We start from the raw sequence: 23,251 nt of genomic DNA, 5'->3' as shown, positions 1-23,251 counted from the left end.
TAAACCATATACTTAATGCTAAACACGATTTCCTGTTTCGTGAGCATTGTAGATGTCTTCGTCATTGAAATCTTTCCTGATTTCTGCCCAAACATGGCCAATCCATTCATTTGCCATTATTGGAACTGCAGATCGAGATTCTCCACTAATTTTTGCATAAAAACTGATATGTTATATCGGTTTTTAAATCAATTCAGCCAGCCATTGTTACATACAAAATCGTGTCCAAAATGTTTAGCAAAGTTTTCCACTTGAGCCTTCAAGATCGGACCATCTGTTGAAAATCCAGCACTTCTTTGTGTACTGACCCATTGAAGCAATGCTTCATCGACATTTGTAACCTCACACTTCCTAATTTTTTTTTTTTTTTTTTTCAGTTATGTTCTTTTCCAGTGCCAATATATAAACATGTTTATTCTTCCACAATTGAAGAAAACTTCCACAATGGAAGGACAAAGAAAACTTTTTACACACCTCAACATTTTTTGCAACACGTTCTAACTCACAAATAATTTCGATTTTTTCACAAATCGAGAGACTTTCTTTTCTTATTAGAAATGGTTCAGAAGGAAGGGTTCTTTTCTAACTGATTTTCCTTTAAAATGACGATAAAGTGATCTGAATATAAACAATTATCTTTTCCAAAATTCTTAGAAGTCCTGAAATAAATTAATGGTTCACTGAATATAAGACAATCTGTAAATAGGGTAATGCGACCATAGAAATTACAAGCGGAATGCCAGTGCACTATTGTATAGCCCCCCATTCCCGAAAGGACAAGATTAGGTGATAAACAGGCCCCTGATCCAATGCGAGTGGTCATAAAAGTTTGAGTTTTTTCGACTACCCGAGCAATTAAGAATTTGCATGTTAGTAATAGAGGCATGTGATGCAAGAAAGCAAGTGTATGAGCTTATGTAGCATCAGCCAAAAAAATAAATAAATAATAAAAAATAAAAAAATTCACACAACCATTCCCTCTAAAAGTTTGCCCAGTTACTCCTTGAAGTTATTTAAGCTATCAACTTCCACAATGACAGATGGAAGTTTGTTCCAGCAATTAACCACCCACTGGCTAAAGGCAAATTTCTGCACATGTGTTCTACAGGTGTGCAGAAACTTATGTTTGCATAGATACCAAAATTTGTACAGTATATCTGTGTAGTATGCTCATTTTAACAGTGAGCGATTGTATGAGAATATCTGTAAAGTAAAATCATTATGGCTTTTTGCTCATTACAGCAATGATCTCGTTATTTCCATGTTCATTATAACCAAGTTCGACTATATATACCAGGTGGTTATAAAATAAGTTTCCATATTCAGGAGACCATAGTGTCAAAATGGTTAGAGAGAGTGCTGTGAAAATCAGTGGGTATGTCATTTAGGGTATGGGGAAGCGATTTGTAGAAGAAAAAAAATTAGTTCAAATTTCCGCCACCAGGGGAGAAATTGACACTGTAAATATGAGATGGAATACTTAACTTAGGATTAGATTATAATATCAGAACTTAGAAATCTGCAGATATTGCTCTATGTGCTTTCCTTCACTTGAGTTGACATTCTGAAAATGCAGGACTGCATGCGACAAGTTTTTCATAGCATTTCATTGGGGATGTTGGCTACATGTTGTTTAATGCTTGATTTCAAATCGACAAGCATCTGTATGCCACCACGATAAACTCTCTCTTTCGGGTATCCCCATAGCCAGAAATCACAGAGATTAAGATCTGTGGTTGGGCTGGCCACAACTGTGGAAAGTCTCTAGAAATGATGCGATCAATTCCAAATGTTGAATGGAGCAGTTCCTTCACTTGTCGACCAATGTGGGAATAGGTACCATCTTGCCCATCCCCACATTGAACACCATGGTCTCCAAGCATTGCCTTTCTAGCAGAAGTAGAATAATGTGATCCCTTAGAAGAGTGCACTAGTTATCGTACACTTTACGAAACCATGAGGTGTGGGCTCTTCGTAGAAAAGTGGTCCGATTATAAACTCTGCTGTGAATCCACACCATACCGTAATGTATGGACTTTGTATGGTCTTTCATGCACAGGAGATAGATAAGAAGTCCCCATATTTGGCAATTTTGTGCATTTACAGCCCCATGAAGAGTGAAATGTGCCTCATCAGATGATACATGGGCTGAAATGATCCACAAGATCATTTGAGCCGATGTATCATCAAGTTCCATACGAGCCAGAAATTGTAGAGCAAAGTCTATTCGTTATTGCTGATCACAAGACTTCAGTTCTTGCACTACGTGAATCTTGTATGGGAACCAGCGTAAAATTATTTGAAGCACTTTACGTACAGTAGACCAAGGAAGTTCAAGTCTCTTGACACACCTCTGGTACTACTGACTGGTAGTGTTTCTCATTTTGACCTGGATGCCATCAACTGCCACTTCATCTACTACCTCTTTTCCAATGCATGGTTGCCCCCTGCCTTGAATTACACCTAACTCCCCAGTATCTTCAAATTTCTTTTAGCATTAGCATTAGTAGAGACATTTGATGCAAGAATGCAAGCTTATGCAGCATCAGCCAAAAAAAAAAAAAAAAAAACCCACTTCCACTTCACCCCTCTGTTCGTTCAAAATACCTGTCCAGCTGAGCCTTAAACTTATTTAGGCTATCAACCTCCACCACAAGGGATGGAAGTCTGTTCCACCAACCAACCACCCGCTGGCTAAAGGCAAATTTCTGCACGTCTATCCTACATCTGTCTTTCCTCAATTTGAATTTATGCCCTCTCAGGTGATTTTTCTGAGCTAGAGGAAGAATCCCATCAGCATTGAGCATGCTTAAACCATTCAAGGCTTTATGCACCTCTATCAGATCACCTCGCTGGTGCCTAGTCTCCAGACACTGTAATTTGCAAAACTTAAGCCTTTCTTCGTAAGAGCACCCCTTTGTTCCATTCACTAATCTTGTTGCCCTTCTCTGTACTCTTTCCAGCAGCTCTACATCCTTCTTGAAATGAGGCCTCCAGACCTGTATACAGTACTCTAGGTGTGGCCTGACCATTGCCTTATACAATGGAATAATCACCTCCTTATCCTTGCTGGAAAAATTCCTGTATATCATTGACAATACTCCATGAGCTACTCTTGCAGCCCGTCTGCACTGCTTTATTAGTTTCAAAAACTTTATTAGTTTTTGAAGCCCACTGACGTCAAAGGTCCTTTACGCAAACCTTTTTAAGTTTCCAATATTGATGTTAATAATAGTGAATAATAGTGTTACTATTATTCTGGTAGAACAGTTTTACTAAAAGCACAGGTTCCTTTTTTTGTAAGAGTCATAATGGTTAGTGACGGTGGTGTTGGCCTTTCCGCTTTTATCTAACAAGATGTTACTTGCATAAGTAGCGTGTCTTGAAGTAAATGACAACTTTTACATATATGCAGCGCCGTTTTTCCCCTGGTGGCGAAAATTTGAACTAATATTTTTTCTTCTTCAAATTGTTTCCCCATACCCTAAATTACATACCCACGGATTTTCACAGCGCTAACTCTAACCGTTTTGACACTAGGGTCTCCTGAATAGGGAAACTTATTTTTTAACCAGCCAGTATATATATACAAAGTATATTGATATCGAGCTTATGATATTTCCTACCAAGTTTAAGTTATATGTATTATACTATAACATTACGTTTGTGAATTCTAAGTAGTTATAATAGATAATAAATTTAATTTTATCTATTGCCAACCTATGTGATTTGAACTCTTTAGTGACCTATTTGTGAGTCTATTTCAAATCACCGCTACTAAAAGCTCTACGAATATTAATGTTATACATTACAGACTATGTGATAAAGTTAAGTTATTAAATCACGTGTATAGTGCTATAAATTATATTTCATAAGCCTCTTCTGATACTGATTACAGTGATACAAAGCTACATAGGAACCTCCAGCATCAATACTAAAACAATGGTATCAAAATTCAAATGTTCTTATCAATCCACGCAATGCCAGCAGAATTTGACTGTGGTTATTAAGCGGTTACAAGGGCCAAGTAAATAACGAATACACCAAATTAATCAGGACATCACAAAACAAATGGTAAATTAAAATCAAATGTTAGAGAAAAAACAATTTCAATCAATAAATAAAGATCCACTTAGTGGCTTATGGCATTCATTGGCATGATGGAGCTAGAACTAAACTCTGATTCATCAGACCAGGCAACTCTTAGTTGTTCAGTGCTCCTGTGCTCACTGCAGGCAAAGGTTTCAATGATAGGTGATCAGCATAGGTAAAAGAACAGGTTGCCTACTCTGTCAGTCTATCCACAAGAGCATCTGCTGGATGTTGTGCTCAGAAACTTTTCTCTGTACACCCTGGTTGTAGTCTGCTATAAATTGAGTGATCGTGAGCCGTCTGTTGTCCTAGGCAGCAAATGTCAACTGTTGTTTACCTCGACTCTCACAAGTGGTGGTCTCTCTATCCCGGCGCATTGAGTGGTTGTGTGTTCCACTTCAGTCCATTTTTGCCATCCCTTCACCATAGAGGCGCCTCCTTAGCTAGGTGGGCAGGAGCAGCAGCGCGTAGCACACGCTTCTTGATTAGACCAGAGTTTGAGCCCGTGACCACCAAATACGGAGGATGCGGAAAGGTCAGGGAATGACCACCGCATATCCCCAGAGCGATATGGCCTTAGTTGCTAATGCTCCTAAAAACCAAATAACAACAGCAACCTTCACCACGGCGGCCCTCAGACAATCAAGTCAACAATGTCTGTGGTTGTTGAGATGTCGGCCTTTGCCTTCCTAGCATCATAAATCATTCCTCATTCAAACCTTCAGGTCCTTCCCTTTCTCCATTGCGTGGGCTACTTACTGACAAACCGACAAGCACTACTGTGCCACCATTATACATGCTGCGTCAGTCAGTGATATCACTCTTGGGTACTGTGGGACTTCCACTTGTGGAAACGGGGTGGTCATAATGTTTTGCTCATGAGTGTATATAGGAATGTAAGGGATTTTTAATGCAGAAATTAAATAAATAAATACAAGCAGATGTTAAGCACATTACTGCATTAGTCCAATCACATAATTATTGTTATGTGTTTAAATGGAATTTTTTCTTCCAGAAACAACTTGGCTATTTGCCTAGATTAAGTACAGTTATTCACATGTTTGTATAGTTTTGCTAATAGAGGCCAACCACTTGCTGAATGAGAAGTCAGTAAGCTTTGAAACAGTTGTCTTGGCATGTCTTTGATTTTTAAATGTATACCAGACTCGCCTATTGGGTGATGCTATGCAGTTTAGAAATATATTGGCAATTGAAGCTGAAACATGGATAATGGTATTTGTCTGAGGTGGGAATAAGACCAAGCTTAATTGATCCCTGGTGAGAATAGAATGTTCCCATCAATCAGACTAATGCAGTAATGTGCTTAACTTGAATTATTAAAGTGCGAAATGATTCTTGGCATTTTAATGCAACATTAAAATGGCATTTTGCGTTTTAATGTTGCTTCCTTGAAGCAATCACAGTCTTAGTCATTTGATGCATAAGGGACAATCCAAACATAAATTCACGGACCGAAAAATGTTAGGTAAGATAATGTTTTAAAAGCATACTATACTGGTAAACAATCCTGCGGCTGTATTTTAATATAAAATGTGTATTTTGTTAGTGAAATTTAATTTCTAGTGCAGTGTGGACGAAAAAAAAAAAATTCCTGTTTTTTCCAAAAAACCTCCTTTCCTCCTGCCAGAAAATACCTAATCTCCATCTTTGCAAAAGTAAACTTAATTTTTAGGATTTTATATACAATAGACTCTCGATTTTCTGGGATAGATGGTTAAAAAAAAAATCCCGGATAATCGATTTCCCAGTTAATCCAAAAATACAGTAAGTCCCTGACATACGTTCCAGGACTTACGTAAGTTGAGTTTTACATAACTCAGCAATGACTAATAAAATATTGCTATTATATCCGTGATAAGCCAGAATTATAAAAACCACATAATATCCTTGGAACAACAAAGAAAAATATTTATATACAGTAATACCCCGAAGTTACGCGATAGGTGGGTCCGACGAAAATCGCGTAAGTCGGGGTACAACTTCGCATATAAATACATATAAATTTTGCTTAATTGGGACCAAGGACTAACAAAAACACTAGTTTAGAAGAAAAATATTAATAAAATTGCAGTTCTTTATACATATTAATACAAAATATGTATTAAAAAAACAAATGACTTACGTTAAAAAGTTATTTCGATGTCGATGGCTTCATAAAATCTAACAAATTCGTCTGACGACACAGCGCGTTCTTTTTTTCACGCAGAATTTCTTCGTAGCAGGCTAATAATTTTTTTATTCCTTGCTTTGTAGCTATAACGCGTTCTACGTTGGAGTCTATGTTTTCTAAAATTTTTAAGCCCTTTACAATTGAGCCCTTTTCAATTTTCAACCTGTCAAGTTTGCAGTTGTCATGTGCATTCGCCGTTGCTTCATTTAGGCCTGTAGCACATGCAATATCACGTGGTCTTTCATTTCGCTCAAAGCGTTTCACAATTTCATATTTTTTCTCTATCGACAGAGGCGGACTGGCCATAAGCCTTACCGGGGCCAGTGTAACCCCGGTGGGCCAGTGTGATTTTGGCCATAAACCATAGTATGAGGCCACTATAAATTTTCCCGGGTAAGAATTTTTGACTCAGTCCGCCTCTGTTTATCGATAATTGCTTTTCTTTTTCTCTCTGAATCTGCAGTGTCTTCACCAGGACGCTTCCTTTTCACACCTTTTAATTAAGTATTTTACTCATTTTTAGGGAATAAAGCGCAATTACAAAACGAGGAGGCACGCTTGATACGCATAAACAAAGCTGCGGGCATGTAGCAACTGAATAAACAACACCATAAAGGCAGAGATACACTATTAACACCTCACATTTCTAGGGGTTACTACCATAAAACAATAAAAATCCAGTTGCGTTTCTGCTAGTGAAATCTGTTATAAACTGGTAGTAAACTCGATCTAATTGCATTTGCGATTATACCGATAGCTGGAATTGTGTTGGTTTTTACGTTATTATGGTGAAATGTGTTTCCCCTTCACTGATATAAAAAACATAAAAGCAGCAAAGTTGAATTTTGTTCATCTTTCGCTCTCATTCTCCGCCGTCGCACCATATATCGATAACATATGAAAAACGACCTTGAAGATAGTGGGCGGCAGCGTTGCCAAACGAAAAAAATCAAGAACCGCGTAACTCCGAGTTCGCGTAAGTCGGGGTATTACTGTATAGTTTTCAATTAGTTAGTTATATATTTTTTATAGTTATATACAAAGAAAAATAGTTATATATTTTTAATTAAAAATTTTATTTAATTAAAAGTTCAATTAAAAACTTTATCTGGAGACAGCGGTGAAGTAGCCGGAGTGGCACATAGGAAAAGAAGACATTAAAGGAAGAAAAAATGCATGTTATTGTACAGTAATAACTGATATGTATTTCGTAGCCTTGGTTATCACAGTTGACTTCATTGGTGCCAATCCGTTCATCACCACTTGTATTCTGTCTTTGTCCTTTATTATTGTGTTCACTATTGACACCGATAAATCTGAATTCCTTGTGATACTTGTTAATGTTTGACCATTTTAAAACATCCTTATTTTAATTTTCTGATCCAAATCAATTGCTTTCCTTTTTTTGATAGATTTACTAGTACCATTGTGACTTATTCTCATAGTCGGCGCCATGATAAAGGTCAAAATGGAATTTTCTGTAAAGAACTTCACACAGTTAAGGCAAAAACTCACTATTATCACTCCATGCGAGCTCACATTTTACCAAAACACATTTCTGGAGGTCACTGCCATAAAACAATAAAAGCAATTTGGACTTTCTGTAAGTGCAATTCATCATAAAAGGATAGTAAACTCAATCATATTGCATTTGAAATAATACCGATAGCTGGAATTCGATGTTATTATGGTAAAATGTGTGGTGTTTCCTTCACTGAAATCTTCAGTCATATAAAAAAAAAACTTAAATAAATTTTAAGAATCTTATCTTCATTCCTATTTTTAAGCTTGTTACTCCATATCTCGCTTGTGCAATTTGTGCGTGCCGTGATCGTCGTTATTGATTTCTTCTTCTTATTATTATTATTATTTTATTGTTTTAAATTTTACAGTCCTAAAAAAAAAAAAAAAAAAAAAAAAATTAATGTAAGTTCGAAGTTACGTAAGAATATTAGTAAAACGGCATCGTTTTAAGTTATATCTCATATTGTGAATACCTTCACAATGAGTTGCCATGATATTGCACTACTTCGAATAAGTAGTGCAATATCATGGGAATAAGTAACGCCTCACCTAATGAGAAGACTAATGTTACTTATTCTGAGATGGATACCACCACCCAGATGGCACTGTTTCAGGGCTATTTTGTATTTGTGTGGGATAATAACTCGACTATCCAGTTGTCCCATTAGACTTAGAAAAGCAAAAAGGTAGAGGGAAAGTAATAGTAGGAGTAGAAGAATGAAAAGGACAGTAACTCCAATTCACACCACTCAAAAACTCATAAACTCCTCGAATAGGCAACGCTTCCCTAGTGGAGAAGGCTGTTGTTACCTATTCTTGGAAACTCCGGACATCATCAGGTTCCCCCTGGTGCCATTTCAGGGCGATTTGGCCCATCTTCAGTGGGTGGGTAGGTACCCAAGTGATGCAATGATGGTAAAACAGTTATGAAGTATAACTCCACAATATGAGAGATGCCTGATGGTGTATCCTGTATTTAGACTCAAGCGTTTAGGGCATAAGCCTCAAGCTATGGAGGAGTCGAGACTATGTATAAATATAGTGCAAGTGCATCAGAAATACATAGCTAAATCTGAATAAATCAGAATATTAGTAAAACGGATAATTCACAATATATCTCATATTGTGAATATCTTCACAACAAGTTGCTATGATATTGCACTACTTCGAATAAGTAACGCTTCACCTAAGGAGAAGACTAATGTGAAGTCTTCATTATTGTGGAGTTATACTTCATAACTGTTTTGCCATCATTGCATCACTCGGGTACCTACCCACCCACCGAAGAAGAGCCAAATAGCCCTGAAACGGTGCCGTCTGGGTGGTGGTATCCATCTGAGGATAAGTAACATTAGTCTTCTTCTTAGATGAAGCGTTACTTATTCGAAGTAGTGCAATATCATGGCAACTCGTTGTGAAGGTATTCACAATATGAGATATAACTTAAAATGATGCTGTTTTACTAATATTCTGATTTATTCAGATATAGCTATGTATTTCTGATGCGCTTGCACTATATTTATACATAGTCTAGACTCCTCCATAGCTTGAGGCTTATGCCCTAAACGCTTGAGTAAGTTGGGGACTTAACTCTATCCAAAAATGTTCAGCAACCTACGTAAAAAATATGGTGATAGATAAAAAAACTTCCAAGCACTACTCGCATGTCCAATACAATGCTTCCCATTATTTTTTTTATGTCAATTTTAAATTTAATATTTTTTTATTTATTTTTTACAATGTTGCATACGATATGGTCACCAGCGTTATAATGGTTCGTTAAAGATTTAACGGATGCACCGTTTTCAAACTTTTGGATAATTATCAAGTTTTTGTTTAATTGAAAGCACAACTCACTTGCGTTTACCCATCATTTTCGTGATTTCTAAACAAAAAAAAATTTTCGTTATCCCTGACATAAATAACGAAATAAAATTTTTCTTTTTGTAGTGCGACATAACACAACAATTGAAACAATACCCTGAAACAAACTAAACATTTGTTCTCGCTCTCTTTTTTTTTTTTTCTTTTTTTTTTGAGCGACAGCAGGTGTGAAGACAGTGGGGGTTGAAAGATTGAAAGATAATAATCTCTCTAAGGCGCATTTAGGGCTAGAGCCTCAAGCTGCGAACAAATTTAGACTATGTATATAAAGTGCTTAGCATCATAATACACAGCCATTTCTGAATAAACAGAAAATTTTTAAGGTGGCATCGTTTTAGGTTATATCTCATATTGTGAATGCCTTCACAACGAGTTGCCATGATATTGCACTACTTCGAATAAGTAACGCTTCACCTAAGGAGAAGACTAGTGTTACTTATTCTCAGATAGGTACCACCACCCAGACAGCACTGTTTCAGGGCTATTTGGCCCTTCGTCAGTGAGTGGGTAGGTACCCAAGTGATGCAATGATGGCAAAAACAGTTATGAAGTATAACTCCACAATATGAGAGATGCCTGATGGTGTATGATGTATTTAGACTAAGGCGCATTTAGGGCTAGAGCCTCAAGCTGCGAACAAATTTAGACTATGTATATAAAGTGCTTAGCATCATAATACACAGCCATTTCTGAATAAACAGAAAATTTTTAAGGTGGCATCGTTTTAGGTTATATCTCATATTGTGAATGCCTTCACAACGAGTTGCCATGATATTGCACTACTTCGAATAAGTAACGCTTCACCTAAGGAGAAGACTAGTGTTACTTATTCTCAGATAGGTACCACCACCCAGACAGCACTGTTTCAGGGCTATTTGGCCCTTCGTCAGTGAGTGGGTAGGTACCCAAGTGATGCAATGATGGCAAAAACAGTGTATTATGATGCTAAGCACTTTATATACATAGATAATAATCTCATAATGACAACTTTATAATGCTGCTTCTTTTCACTTATTTACAACTTGCAAAACATCTGTTTATACCTATTCTAGTTATTAAATGCTAACGATGTTGCAGTGTCATTTGAAGCTGCTGTTCCCAAGTTGACATCGTGCGCTTAAATCCAAGCAGACAAAAGGAGTTCCTCTGCTCAAAATGCAGATCTCATAATGAGAACAATAGTGCAGAACAAACAGGAAGAAATAAATGCAGTGGAATTGTGCATCATAGATACCGGCGACTCAGAAACTGAAGAACCCTCCCCACATGTTTCCAACAACCTCATGGTAATGGAGCTGAATGGGAAGCTTAGTGGCTCATTAATTGACATCTTAGGTTGTGACTCATGCCCAGACAATTGCAAGCAGAAGAAAACATATGATGAAGACCAATATGGAAATTATACTCTTGGCTACATGAAATAAATAGGCTGTAGTGGGGCTTGGAATGATCACGAAAGCAAAACAGATCAGGATTACTCTAAGCATGAGTCACAAAGAGTTACTCATGGAACTCCTTCTTCCGATCAACAAAACTCTGCAAGGAATCCAAGAGGAAAACCATGAATTTCATGAACAGAATAGAATGTTAATAGCCAAACAGAAACTAATTGATGATAAATTAGACACACTCCTAACTCGTCTATGTGCAATTAACGGAACAATGGGATGAAATAACCCGATACTTGAAAACCCAAATGGCATTTCAAAAGTTGAAGGAGGGAAACTGATGGAGAATCCGCACATTAAATCACAACTGACGACTACCCTCAAAGGTAGGACAGAGTTGCAAGATGCTGATCCTTGTAAAGAGCTGTCACCTCTTCAAATTTTTGATAATACAAAAAATCAATCCTCCAATAAAAGGTATGCAAACTCCAGGTCATAATACGGTCCAGCGACCGCTATCCCCAGCTCTACTTCCAAATGCAAACCAAGATCGAATCAAGTCCTCCATTAGAGGCACACAATAATCAGAAACCTACTTTTGACAAAATCAGCCCCCAAAATTCCACTAAAAAGGACCACTCTCACCTAAATGACCATCAGCAACAACATGCCATGCAGACAAATGGCAATTCTACTGATCATCCTCCAGCATCCCAGCCATCTGATTATCACCCTAGCCTTGCAGAAAGATACAACATCACCTCAGTTCAAACAAGAGAAAAGCTATTTGTCTCGCAGACTGAACCCAGTATCATGCCAAGCGTCATCAAAGAAATGTGCTTAGGGGGATGGGTATTAACGTAGAAGTACAAACAAGGCATCCAGCATACTCCTCCTTCACCATCTCATGCCCCATTAATTGCAAAGCACGATTACTGGATAAAACCATTTGACCCGGTGGCACCCTGGTTAAATGCCCTTCGAGGACCTCAAATAGGGTAACGCAGTATCAATTAAGGAATTCCTCGTCCGACTCGAAAGAAAATATGCAAGTCTCTTCAAAATGTGCGCAGTATAGCTAATAAACTTCACACCTTACAGAACCTTCTATTAAGCTTGTAATATGGATTCATCTGCCTTACAGAAACCTGGCTCCAAAACAACAGGCAGTTAGAAGCTCTGGCTGACAATTTTGGTTTTAAATGTATTGCAAGAGGAAGAGAAAATAAAAGAGGAGTAATGATACTCTATAAGAATAATTTCGCTGAAGTTAAAAACCAAGTCACACGCGGAAAATTTTTAAGCCGTCTCGGCAACCTTCAGAGAAAGTACAAAGCATATACAAATTTGTATTCTATACCTTCCACCCAACCATGACATCGAAGCTAGAAATAAACTCCTTGGCTTGTTGCAAACTCGAACACAAATAGAATCTGTCGTATTGGGAGAGCCGAACATGCTTCTTCCTAAGCACAAAGATGCAAAGAGCGAATTGGATGATGCTATGGAAACCCTCTCGATGAAACAACTTGAAACGCTCCTCACAAGAGGTGCACAGCACCTTGACTTGGTATACTATAATAATCTAGACATCAGATCAACTGACAGTATGACTCACTTCACTTCTGATCACATCCCTCTCTCAATGCAGTCCAACCTAAGAAGTGTAGACTTCTTAGGTTGGACTCAAACGTGTAGACTTCTTAGCTAGAAGTCTACACGTTTGTCCAAGTATAAAAATAGACATAATTTTGAAATGGCTCATGAATTTCAACTAGAAAAATGTCTTCCAACTCTCCATAGACGATGCCTTAGAAGCACTGTCAGATACACTTCACTTTATTGCTCTTGAGGGGGCATCAAAACACATTAAAATTTCTGATCGGGCAAATCCCTAGTTTAGTCCACAAGTAAAATATGCTTTCAAAAGAAAAGCAAAAACTCTTCAGAAAATGGAAAAAACTGAACATCGCCTGATTATATTTGATATAAACAAGCTAGAGCACGGTTCATTCGATTGAAACATCAAGGCCGTTATGACATGGTGCAATTTCATTTTAAAAGAAGGAAGCGGGATATCTAATAAGAAAAGATGTACTGATATAATGCCTGAGCACATCTTCTCAGAATGGACCCAAACCACCTTTGGAACTCCTGGCAGAAAATCAAGTTGATAGTGAAGACAACACAGAGAAAATCTGAGAAGCAGTTGGCAAATTAAAAAAGACTCAAGTGTGTTACCTGAAGACAGAGATCTATGCAGAACTATTTCAAATTAATATTGCTAGAGATGACGTTAAAGCTGCTGTTAATAGCCCCAGGAATAAAGCCACAATTGGGCCTGATAAATTCCTGCTCTTCATGATTAAGATCAGCAGCATATACATCATAGCTCCTTCACATTTTCCACAAAATCTTAAGTGAAAACCACTTAAGATTTTGTGGAAAACGTTAAACCTAACGTTTTCCACAAAATAGCAAAATCCCAAAAATAGCAATCCTAAATCTGCCAAAGACTACAGGCCTATTGCAATTGGATGTTTGCTTCAAAAAATATTTGAGAAATCTATTTTAAATACCATCAACCATCACTGCTTCAGGCATAGACCGGAGTAGCTTCATTCAGTGATCACACAAAGATCGACTACCATGAATCTCATGGAGACTATTTCAAATCCAACACGCCCTTAACTTCAGACAGAAATTAAATATTGTCTTCTTAGACATTGCATCTGCTTTTGACAGTATTTCCATCTTGGCTATTACTATCATATTGGAGGAATATTTCCATATAACTTAAGTGGTTATCTTAATAAGTGGTTTTCACTTAAGATTTTGTGGAAAATGTGAAGGAGTTATGATGTATATGCTGCTGATCTTAATCATGAAGAGCAGGAATTTATCAGGCCCAATTGTGGCTTTATTCCTGGGGCTATTAACAGCAGCTTTAACGTCATCTCTAGCAATATTAATTTGAACTACACTGACAGTGGTGGAGAATGAAAAGGACCTGGGGGTAATTGTGCAGGCAGATATGAAGTTCTCTGAGCAGTGCAGACGAGCTGCAAGAGTAGCTCATGGTGTCTTGTCAATGATATACAGGAATTTTTCTAGCAGGGATAAGGAGGTGATTATTCCCTTGTATAAGGCAATGGTTAGGCCACATCTTGAGTACTGTATACAGGTCTGGAGGCCTCATTTCAAGAAGGATGTAGAGCTGCTGGAACGGGTACAGAGAAGGGCAACAAGATTAGTGAAAAGGAACAAAGGGTTGCTCTTATGAAGAAAGGCTTAAGTTTTGCAAATTACAGAGTCTGGAGACTAGGCACCGGCGAGGTGATCTGATAGAGGTGTATAAGGCTTTGAATGGTTTGAGCATGCTCAATGCCAATGGGATTCTTCATCTTGCTCAGAATAATCACCTCAGAGGGCATAAATTCAAATTGAGGAAGGACGGATGTCGGATAGATGTGCGGAAATTTGCCTTTGGCCAGCGGGTGGTTGGTTGGTGGAACCGACTTCCATCACTTGTTGTTGAAGTTGATAGCCTAAACAAATTTAAAGCTCAACTGGACAGGTATTTCGAACGAACAGAGGGATGAAATGGGAGTGGTGTGTGTTTTTTTTTTTTTTTTTGGCTGATGCTGAATAAGCTTGCTTTCTTGCATCATATGCCTCTACTAATGCTAATGCTAATAACTGGGCATGTCTTAGCAATAATAACAAGCACTTTGAGGAAGAGACACATCACTGCCATTAATGGAATTTCCAAAGAGACCTTCCAATTGAACAGGGCAATCCCACAAGGCGGTGTCCTCTCTGCTATGCTCTTTGCAGCAGCACTGCATCCTTTCCTGGCCCAAAATCAAAAACAATTTGTCATTTATGCAGATGACTTGAAATTTTTCATCACATCGAACTGCCAAAAGACATCCTTACAACGCAACAATGAAGCAAACTCCAAAATCACGGAGTTTCAAAAATACCTGCATGAATACGTTAATTGCATGGGGCTCCAACTAAATGAACACAAGACAGCACAAATAGTTTTCACCAAGAAGATAATAAAGAACCAATACACGTGAATGGCAGCGTGGTCAAAAAACGTCCAGACACATATCGATCTTGGTCTGAAGTGGGACAAAAACCTAAACTTTACACCGCATTTTGGACATGTAAAGAAAACTTATGCAGTGCTATGGACCTCCAGACGGGAGCTGGTAGGTATCAGGAACCCCAACCTTGTTAAACAATATATTTTAAGATGCATCATCCATCCCGCTCTACGCATCTCAGATTTGGTCTTCTGCCATAGATGCTACCATCAAGGCTTTCCTGGGTTTAGAGTACTGGATGCTGAGATGGTTAAACAGGATCACTACACAGCCATTTACCATCTCAAGAGCATATTTTATATGCTAACTTGGATATCACACCTTGGTCTCACATAATTGTCACCAAGAACATTCTCTCACGTTTGCAAAACTGCTGACTAGGAGACTCTACTTGCTGATTCAGCTCCGCATGACACAAAGGTAGGCGAATAGGACACAGTCACTCCCACTCAGTGGTGCTCTCACACAGCTGAGAAGCCTTCAACAATTTTTTTCCTTCTAACACCATTAAGATGTATAACAATCTTCAAGCAAAACCAGAAAGGCTTTGCACAGAGAAGTAGTACAGGACTGAAATGTTTCAGAATGCATTACTCCACCTATAAATGCTGCGAGAAAGTGAAGCATACAGGTCAAAACAGTACAGAATGCAGGAAATTAACTGGTCAGAACTGTTTTTGTTCTGCATTGGTGCTGCTGTTACGTTTATATAATACGTCTTATCTTTCTGTTATCTTGCTGTAAATCGTGGTGTAGATGTGAACATTCTTTAAAATTCTCTAATTCCTTGTAAAATTAAATTATGCTTATGCTGTCTATCTGCCTGTCATTTAAAAATAAGGCTAAGATATATATAATTAATTAGACAGTGTATAATTTGTATAAATTATTAAGACAATGATATGTATATTAATATTAAGATATACAAATGTATTGGGTAAAGGTGCTGACCTATCAAGTGTAAAGTGTAAAAATTGAAAATGCCTGCAAGGTAAAAGCAGATTACCTGAAATTAAATGAAATTAAGATTAACATAAAAATAATAATGATAACAACAATGGTACCTAATGCAGTGGGTCCTAGGACTTTAACTACTTCTTCATGGGGTCGGCAGCCAAAACCATAGGAGCCACTGCAATAAGCAGGGTCTCTGTTAATATTAAGATATGTATAAATTATAAGTGAATAATTATGTATATAACTTATATCTGTATACAGACACTCCCTGACTTACGGAAGGGTTGCGTTCCGTGGAACTCTACGTAAGTCGGAATTTCCCTCAATGCTTATGCAGCATCGCAACTATGCGTGCTGAATTTGATTGAAGCAAAAAAGAAATGTTCGTCGACCATGTAAATAAAATTTTTTATTAAATTTTTTTTTATCTCATACACAGGAAAAATTACAAAAGCGTACAAAAAGAGAGAGGAGAAAGGCATAACGTCAGCAATTTTTACCTTTTGAGCATCGTTGCCAGAATTAACAGCGCTGATAAGCACACCGCTGCAGAAGTTGAGGGCTGTGGAGATTTAGAAGGGGTTTTTTCCAACACATCACAAAATTTCTCTACAGCTGCAGAATCAGCACTGGTGACTTCAACACATACTTTTAATGTTGTGGAAACCAGCGCGATGCTTGAACCTATTAAACTACCCTTACTTGCCACGAACTTGGCTTGGAGTTTGCCGTACTTATCCTTAATATCTTTATAAATATTTCTTGCTTTTGCTTGAATGGCCGTTGGACTCAAGGGCACTTGCTTCTGAATCTGATTTTCCATCCATATTATTAATAGCTTTTCTATCTTTGATATAGCACCTGAATGCTGTTTTGTGATAAACGTTGATCTTAAATGCATTGATCCTTTAACACGTTCTTTTATACACACACTGTCCCTTAAAATAGTATTCACCGTTGAAGCAGCGAGACCTAATTCCATGCAATAGATGACATACTTTGTCCTGCTTCTAACTTCTTAATGTACGAAGTAAAAGTAATATAATGTAAAAAAGATGATGTAAAAATGTAAAAAATGTAAAATTAACACTTAATGTAAACAAGATGATGTAAAAATGTAAAAAATGTAAAATTAACACTTAATGTAAAAAAGATGATTAATCTCATTTCTAAATCAATTTTGTTTAGGTCCCTAGCACTGCCAGCATTTGCACTTTCCGTTGGTCCCTTTCCATTCATCAACCCTTCCCTATCTCTTCCATCATGCAGTATGATTGATGACTTTTGAGGTTATGATGAACGTCGTGGCGAGATCCAATATTCCTTACATTTCGAGGGTACAGCTCTAAAACGGTGTTCGCAGGCCGGCCGCTAGTTAGTACACCAGACCGAACCTATTGGTAACTCTCTAGGCGGCTTCCAGATCAGCTAGTGCATAATCTTGCTACCTCTACTCTGCCAGATAGTGACTGGAGGGAGTCCGAGTAGTGTGTATGTGGGAAGCATTGTCGAGGCCACGTTATGTCAAGGATCTGGGTATATTCTTACCACGTGTAGGCCATATCCAAAAATTTCATTACTTCATACAGCATGTCCCACTCACTTTTTCTTTCTATTGAATACACCATGAATTGTCAAAGTAATAGAGCAAGCTTATCTGCGAAAAGATCTAAACCTCCGAAGCACTTCCTAATTCATTTCGCAAATATATGTGGTCTCAATTCTAATCTCAACGATGTCCATTTCCACTTGCAGTCTGCCAAACCCTATGTATTTTTTTCTGACAGAATCTCAGTTATCAGTTGATTCAACTACTGCTCATCTCAGATGCCCAAATTATTCGCTGTATGATTCCTTTTGCCTCAAAGGTGGTATTTGTGCATATGTCCGTTCTGATATTCCATGTCAGAGACTTGACAATTTGGAATCTCCTCTCTTTGATCTTCTCTGGCTCAAAATCTCTACCTCATTGTGTCAAATTCATCTGTTGTCTCTACCGTTCTCCCAACTCCAGTAATCACTTGGAGCTCTTTGACTTCCTCTCTTGACTTTCTCCAGTCCAACTTTCCTAACAGTGAGGCTTCTATAATTCCCGCTCTCTCTTTCAAAACAGTCCGAACACGTGCCGCCGCCAGCCAACATCCATTTACTGTCCAACTTGAAACCCACAGAACCAACTTTTCATCTTCCTCATTTATTCATTCAACTGCCGTTTTCTGGAACAACCTTCCTTCATACATATTTCCTGAAAATTACAATCTACAGAAGTTCAAGTCCAATGTCAACAAATATCTTCTTTCGTCTTCTCAACCTCCAACCCAAGCACAGTACTAAGTACTATAGGTTCTAATACCTCTCGTGTTTGGGGTTCACATAAAAAAAAAAAAAAAAATCATTATAATAAGTAAATAGGAATGAAGAGAAGATTCTGAAAATTTATTTGTTTTTTATATAATCGAAGATTTCATAAAGGGAAACTGATTTCACCATAATACCGTTACGTAAAAACCCACAGGATTCCAGTTATTGGTATTATCACAAATGAAATAAGATTGAGTTTACTACCCATTTATAATAGATTGCACTAACAGAAAAGCTCCATAAACTTGGAAGTGCAAATTGTTTTTATTGTTTTATGGTAGTGACCTCCAGAAATGTTTTTTAGAAAAATATGACAAAGTCATTCAAAATGATTCTTATAATGGAACATATGATAACGATGAAAGTGTAGTGCAATTTCCATTATAAAAATAGAAATTGCACTAAAACGATTTCATTTCTGCAATTTCCATTATAAAAATGGAAATTGCAGAAATGAAATCGTTTTAGAGGGATGAATAGCTTAGTTATATAGCGAAAATTTCAACTTCCAAGGTCTTGGAACAAATTACCAAAAAAAAAAAAAAAAAATGTGTTATTGGGTTCACATTACGATATTTTCACGATACCTCCATCGATTCCTACTGGATGTAAAATACATTTCCACAATTTTTGCACTGGCTGGCAAAAACTTATGTACAGTCGAATTTCTGTAAGTCAAATATTACGTAAGCCGGAGAGTGCCTGTATATGAATGTGCACCCACTGGTGTATAGCCGTAAGCGGGTGTCTCTTTGGAGAAAATAAAGATAATAATAATAATAAAAAAATTACTTGAATTTTACGATTTCTGGTTGATTTTTTTATTTAATTTGGAGTCTTGAAGTGTCTCGTTTAATTTTATCTCGGTAAATCGAGAGTCTGCTGTATATATTTATTTTTAATTTGTAAATAAGACTATTTTAATTTTTATATTCTGCTGTTTAGTCAGTTGAGATAAGGTTTTATAACAGTGATATTAAAATATGTAGTAAAATAAAGATAATAAAGAAAATAAAGATGATAATTATAATAATAATAAAGTTACTTGAATTTTATAATTTTGGGTTGATTTGTTTTTTTAATTTGGAGCCTTGAAGTGTCCTGGTTAATTTGATCCCAGTGAATTGAGAGTCTGCTGTATATATTTATTTTTAATTTGTAAATAGAGTATTTTAATTTATATATTCTGCTGTTTAGTCTTTTAGATAAAGACACTTTTTAGATAAAGTGAATCTTAATATAAGATTTCAGTTATTTATTTTGAATTTCTTCTAATTTATGTTACTAAGGGACCCAAAATCATGAAATTCTCAAAATAACCTGCAGAACCAAGCTTTTGGGATAAAGGGGTCTCTCTCTCTCTCTCAAATATGTAAACATACTATCTTTTAAATGGTATGTTTTGCCCCCAGTTTTGATGTGACTGTAGCAAGTGCTCCACTTTCCCCACCCTAATTGTAGCTCAATAGATACATTCTGCTGTAAGGGTAAAAACACCATATAGATATCTCTGTTCCATTATATTAGAATTAAATATGGTAAACACCCACTAGAAACAAAACAAATCAGAAATCAGAAAACCTCAACATTAAACATAGAACACATCTTAAATTTTTTAAAATGAGGAGCCACCAAATTATTTCAGAGGACATAAAAATATGCACTCACTGATATCTGGCTTATAGTTGCACGCTTTGCTCCTCCATATAAGAAGAAAATATTTAATAGCCTACAAAGGAAAAGTGAAGCACTTACAGTCCTGTATATCTGAAGACAGCTGGATATTTTTAGAACTTTCTTCAGAGAGAGAGAGAGAGAAGGTGTGTAACAACTGTGAGTCTATTTACAAATTAAAAAAATATATATACAATAGACTCTCGACTTACTGGGGCACTTCAAGACTCCAAATTAAATAAGAAAATCAACCAGAAATCATAAAATTCAAGTAATATTTTTATTATTATTATCTTTATTTTCTCCTAAGAGACACCCGCTTATGGCTATACACCAGTGGGTGCACATTCATATACAGGCACTCTCCGGTGCAAAAATTGTGGAAATGTATTTTGTATCCCGTAGGAATCGATGGAGGTATCATGAAAATATCATAATGTGAACCAATAACACGTTGTTTTATTATGAAATTAGAAAGCAAACACAAAATTGTACAAGATATATCTAATTGTTCTTGGTATGTAAGTTATGGATGCATCCCTTCCATGGTACCAAAGTAGAAAATATTTTGGTATCATGGGAGGGATTCAGTAATAGAATTCTACAATTCCCTGAAAAACAAATACTCCAACATTACTTTCAAAGTGGAAATTTCAGAAAATCAACAAATCCCATTTCTTGATGTCCTGATAACAAAACAAATTCTGGCATTAAAATTTCAGTATGTAAGATACTTACGGACATGGAGTTGTCTCAGGGCTAGCTTAAGGCACAATTGAGCTGTTCTCCTGCACAGGGTGCCAAAATTTAGGGGGGGGTGCAAAATGCCTTGAAAATTCACTGATTTGCTATAAATTTCAGGTCGGAGCGGGTACACCAAAAAATCTTGCACAGGACTCTGATAAACCTGGGGGCGCTTCTGGCTTGTCTTATAAGTAATCATTTTGCATTCCATCATTCATCACACACAAAAACAAGCATCATACATGTATGGATTTTTCACTCAGAGCTCTCCACACCTACCATTATGTGGATCTGTAGATTGAACTCAAGGAACAACAAAATTCTACCAATAACAGATATCCAAAAAACTGGTTTCCAAAACCACTTAAAAAACTAGACAGGAATTTGAGAAACTCCAAAGCATCCATAGGTGAGTGATGTTTCCCTGAAGATTACCGTTCATCTTGAGCCTTAGCCATAAATTAGAAAGAGCAGCCAAGAGGTGCAACATAAAAATATTCTTCTTAGTATTTCTCAATTTATAAGCATACTAAAGGAGCATAAGAGTGACAATAAATGTTATTGCATAATATCATCAGAACCAGCATCACATTGTGTAGGCCTTGGTCATTATGTTAACGCTGATAACATCAGGATTCTTGATTCAAAGAAATATCAACGGTGATTGCAGTTCAAAAAAGGGGTTTTTTTTTTTTTTTTTTTTGGTTTTTTTATTCCAAACCCTAAAAACTTAGATGAACATTTTTAAAAGTAAATTCTGTATACAACAGCTACTCAGTTGTACATACAAATCTCAGGGCTCTATGCTTGCTTACGGCTTATAAGTTGACTTGGCGCATTATAGCCTTAGATGCTAATGCGCCATAAAACTCTAAAACAAACAAACAAACAGCTTATAAGAATACACCATTGACGTTTAATAATTATCTGATTGATGTTACTGTTTGCACTGGCATCTATTTAATTATCAGTGTGAAATATTCAACTTTTGAATAAAATTACCTGTCTATATTTAGTACAAACAGTACTTGCTTAATGTTTTGTAAAAGTCAGGAAAAAGAAGGCTGGTAGATATTAAAACTTTTACAGTGAGAGTACTATACAAATCAATAATACTTTGTAACATATTTTAGTTATCTTATTACTTTTACACAGAAATAGGATTAATATTTAGTTTAGCCTCCAACCTGGCCCAGATTTATGCAAGGCAACTGTTTATAGTACCAAATTTTGAATGTGCCAAATAAGTTATATTCCCTAAGCTTGCCTAGATTAGAAGATTGCAATTATATAGATATGCCAGAATTTGAATGTGCACCTTTAATAATTTTGTCATTCTCCAATTATACATATTAGTCTATTATCAGATTGCTTCTCATGATGGAAATAATCAGCAGAATGCTGCATAATTCATTAAACACATCTCTTTATGATATAACATGTTTATTAAATATGTTGTATTACAATATATATTTACTACTTATTTATTTATTTACTGAATTGTTTTATGTACTTTCATTAAAGAAATGAAATTTGTATTTGTTTTCTAGATAGAACTTCTGGATCTTTTCTCTCTGAATCTTCATCGCATTGACAAAGATGTCCAAAGATGTGACAGGAATTACTGGTATTTTACTGCAGAAAACTTGGACAAATTACGAAATGTCATGTGCACGTAAGTATTGATGGTTACAATTGCAATGGAATTAAACTATTATTCCAAATAATGAATCAGTGTTTCCTTATTTTGTGTAGCATGGTATGTTAACAGATCTTTTGGCTTTCTCTTGAGATAGAGTGAAAACTACATGCATGTTGACTGTTAAAAACAGTACTGGTCAGTGATGTGCACTACACAGTTAAATTATTGTACTTCATAGCAAGATTTATGATTAGTAAAGTAGTACCACTTGGCTATGTGGCTCAGCAAGCTTTGCTGTCTAAATTTTTTTTGTAATATAAAAATGAACAAGACATTATGGAATTTGAAAGGTTGAGAGGTATACTACAAATTTTTTTAAAAGCATAAGAACTTTACAGGAAAAAGAGAGTATCATACAGTCTTTTGTTAAATTATAAGTACCAATAAAGAATTACTGTATTGTTTTTACTAGAAAGTTAAATTTACATTAAATTTTTTATGTTCCTTCAGTGTAGATAACAAGCATCCTCTGATGTATTTTCATCTCTCTTTCTACTTTTATTTAAATATCATCATATTTATATTTAAAACTTTGTTAAATATCTTTTTTATATAGCTTTTGTGTGTAGTAATTATTCTGACAATGTAATCGAGAGAGAGAGAGAGAGAGAGAGAGAGA

General features: G+C 36.4%; 1 protein-coding gene across 3 annotated transcripts in view; it reads left to right on the top strand.

Annotated features, from left to right (window-relative positions):
- LOC150085771 (small G protein signaling modulator 1-like) overlaps positions 1 to 23,251 on the top strand; it is a 744,108-nt gene that overhangs the window by 556,916 nt on the left and 163,941 nt on the right. For all 3 annotated transcript variants that reach the window (XM_090374245.1, XM_090374244.1, XM_090374243.1), the window contains exon 20: positions 22,481 to 22,605. In XM_090374245.1, the coding sequence (XP_090230371.1) occupies positions 22,481 to 22,605 (125 nt within the window). The remainder of the gene's footprint in view (positions 1 to 22,480; positions 22,606 to 23,251) is intronic.

This window comes from Mastigoproctus giganteus, chromosome 5, assembly GCF_048544385.1.
Source record: "Mastigoproctus giganteus isolate SK-2022 chromosome 5, ASM4854438v1, whole genome shotgun sequence".
NCBI lineage: Eukaryota > Metazoa > Arthropoda > Arachnida > Uropygi > Thelyphonidae > Mastigoproctus > Mastigoproctus giganteus.
The sequence above is the reverse complement of the archived record's forward strand: the minus strand, read 5'-3'. Positions and strand labels throughout refer to the sequence as shown.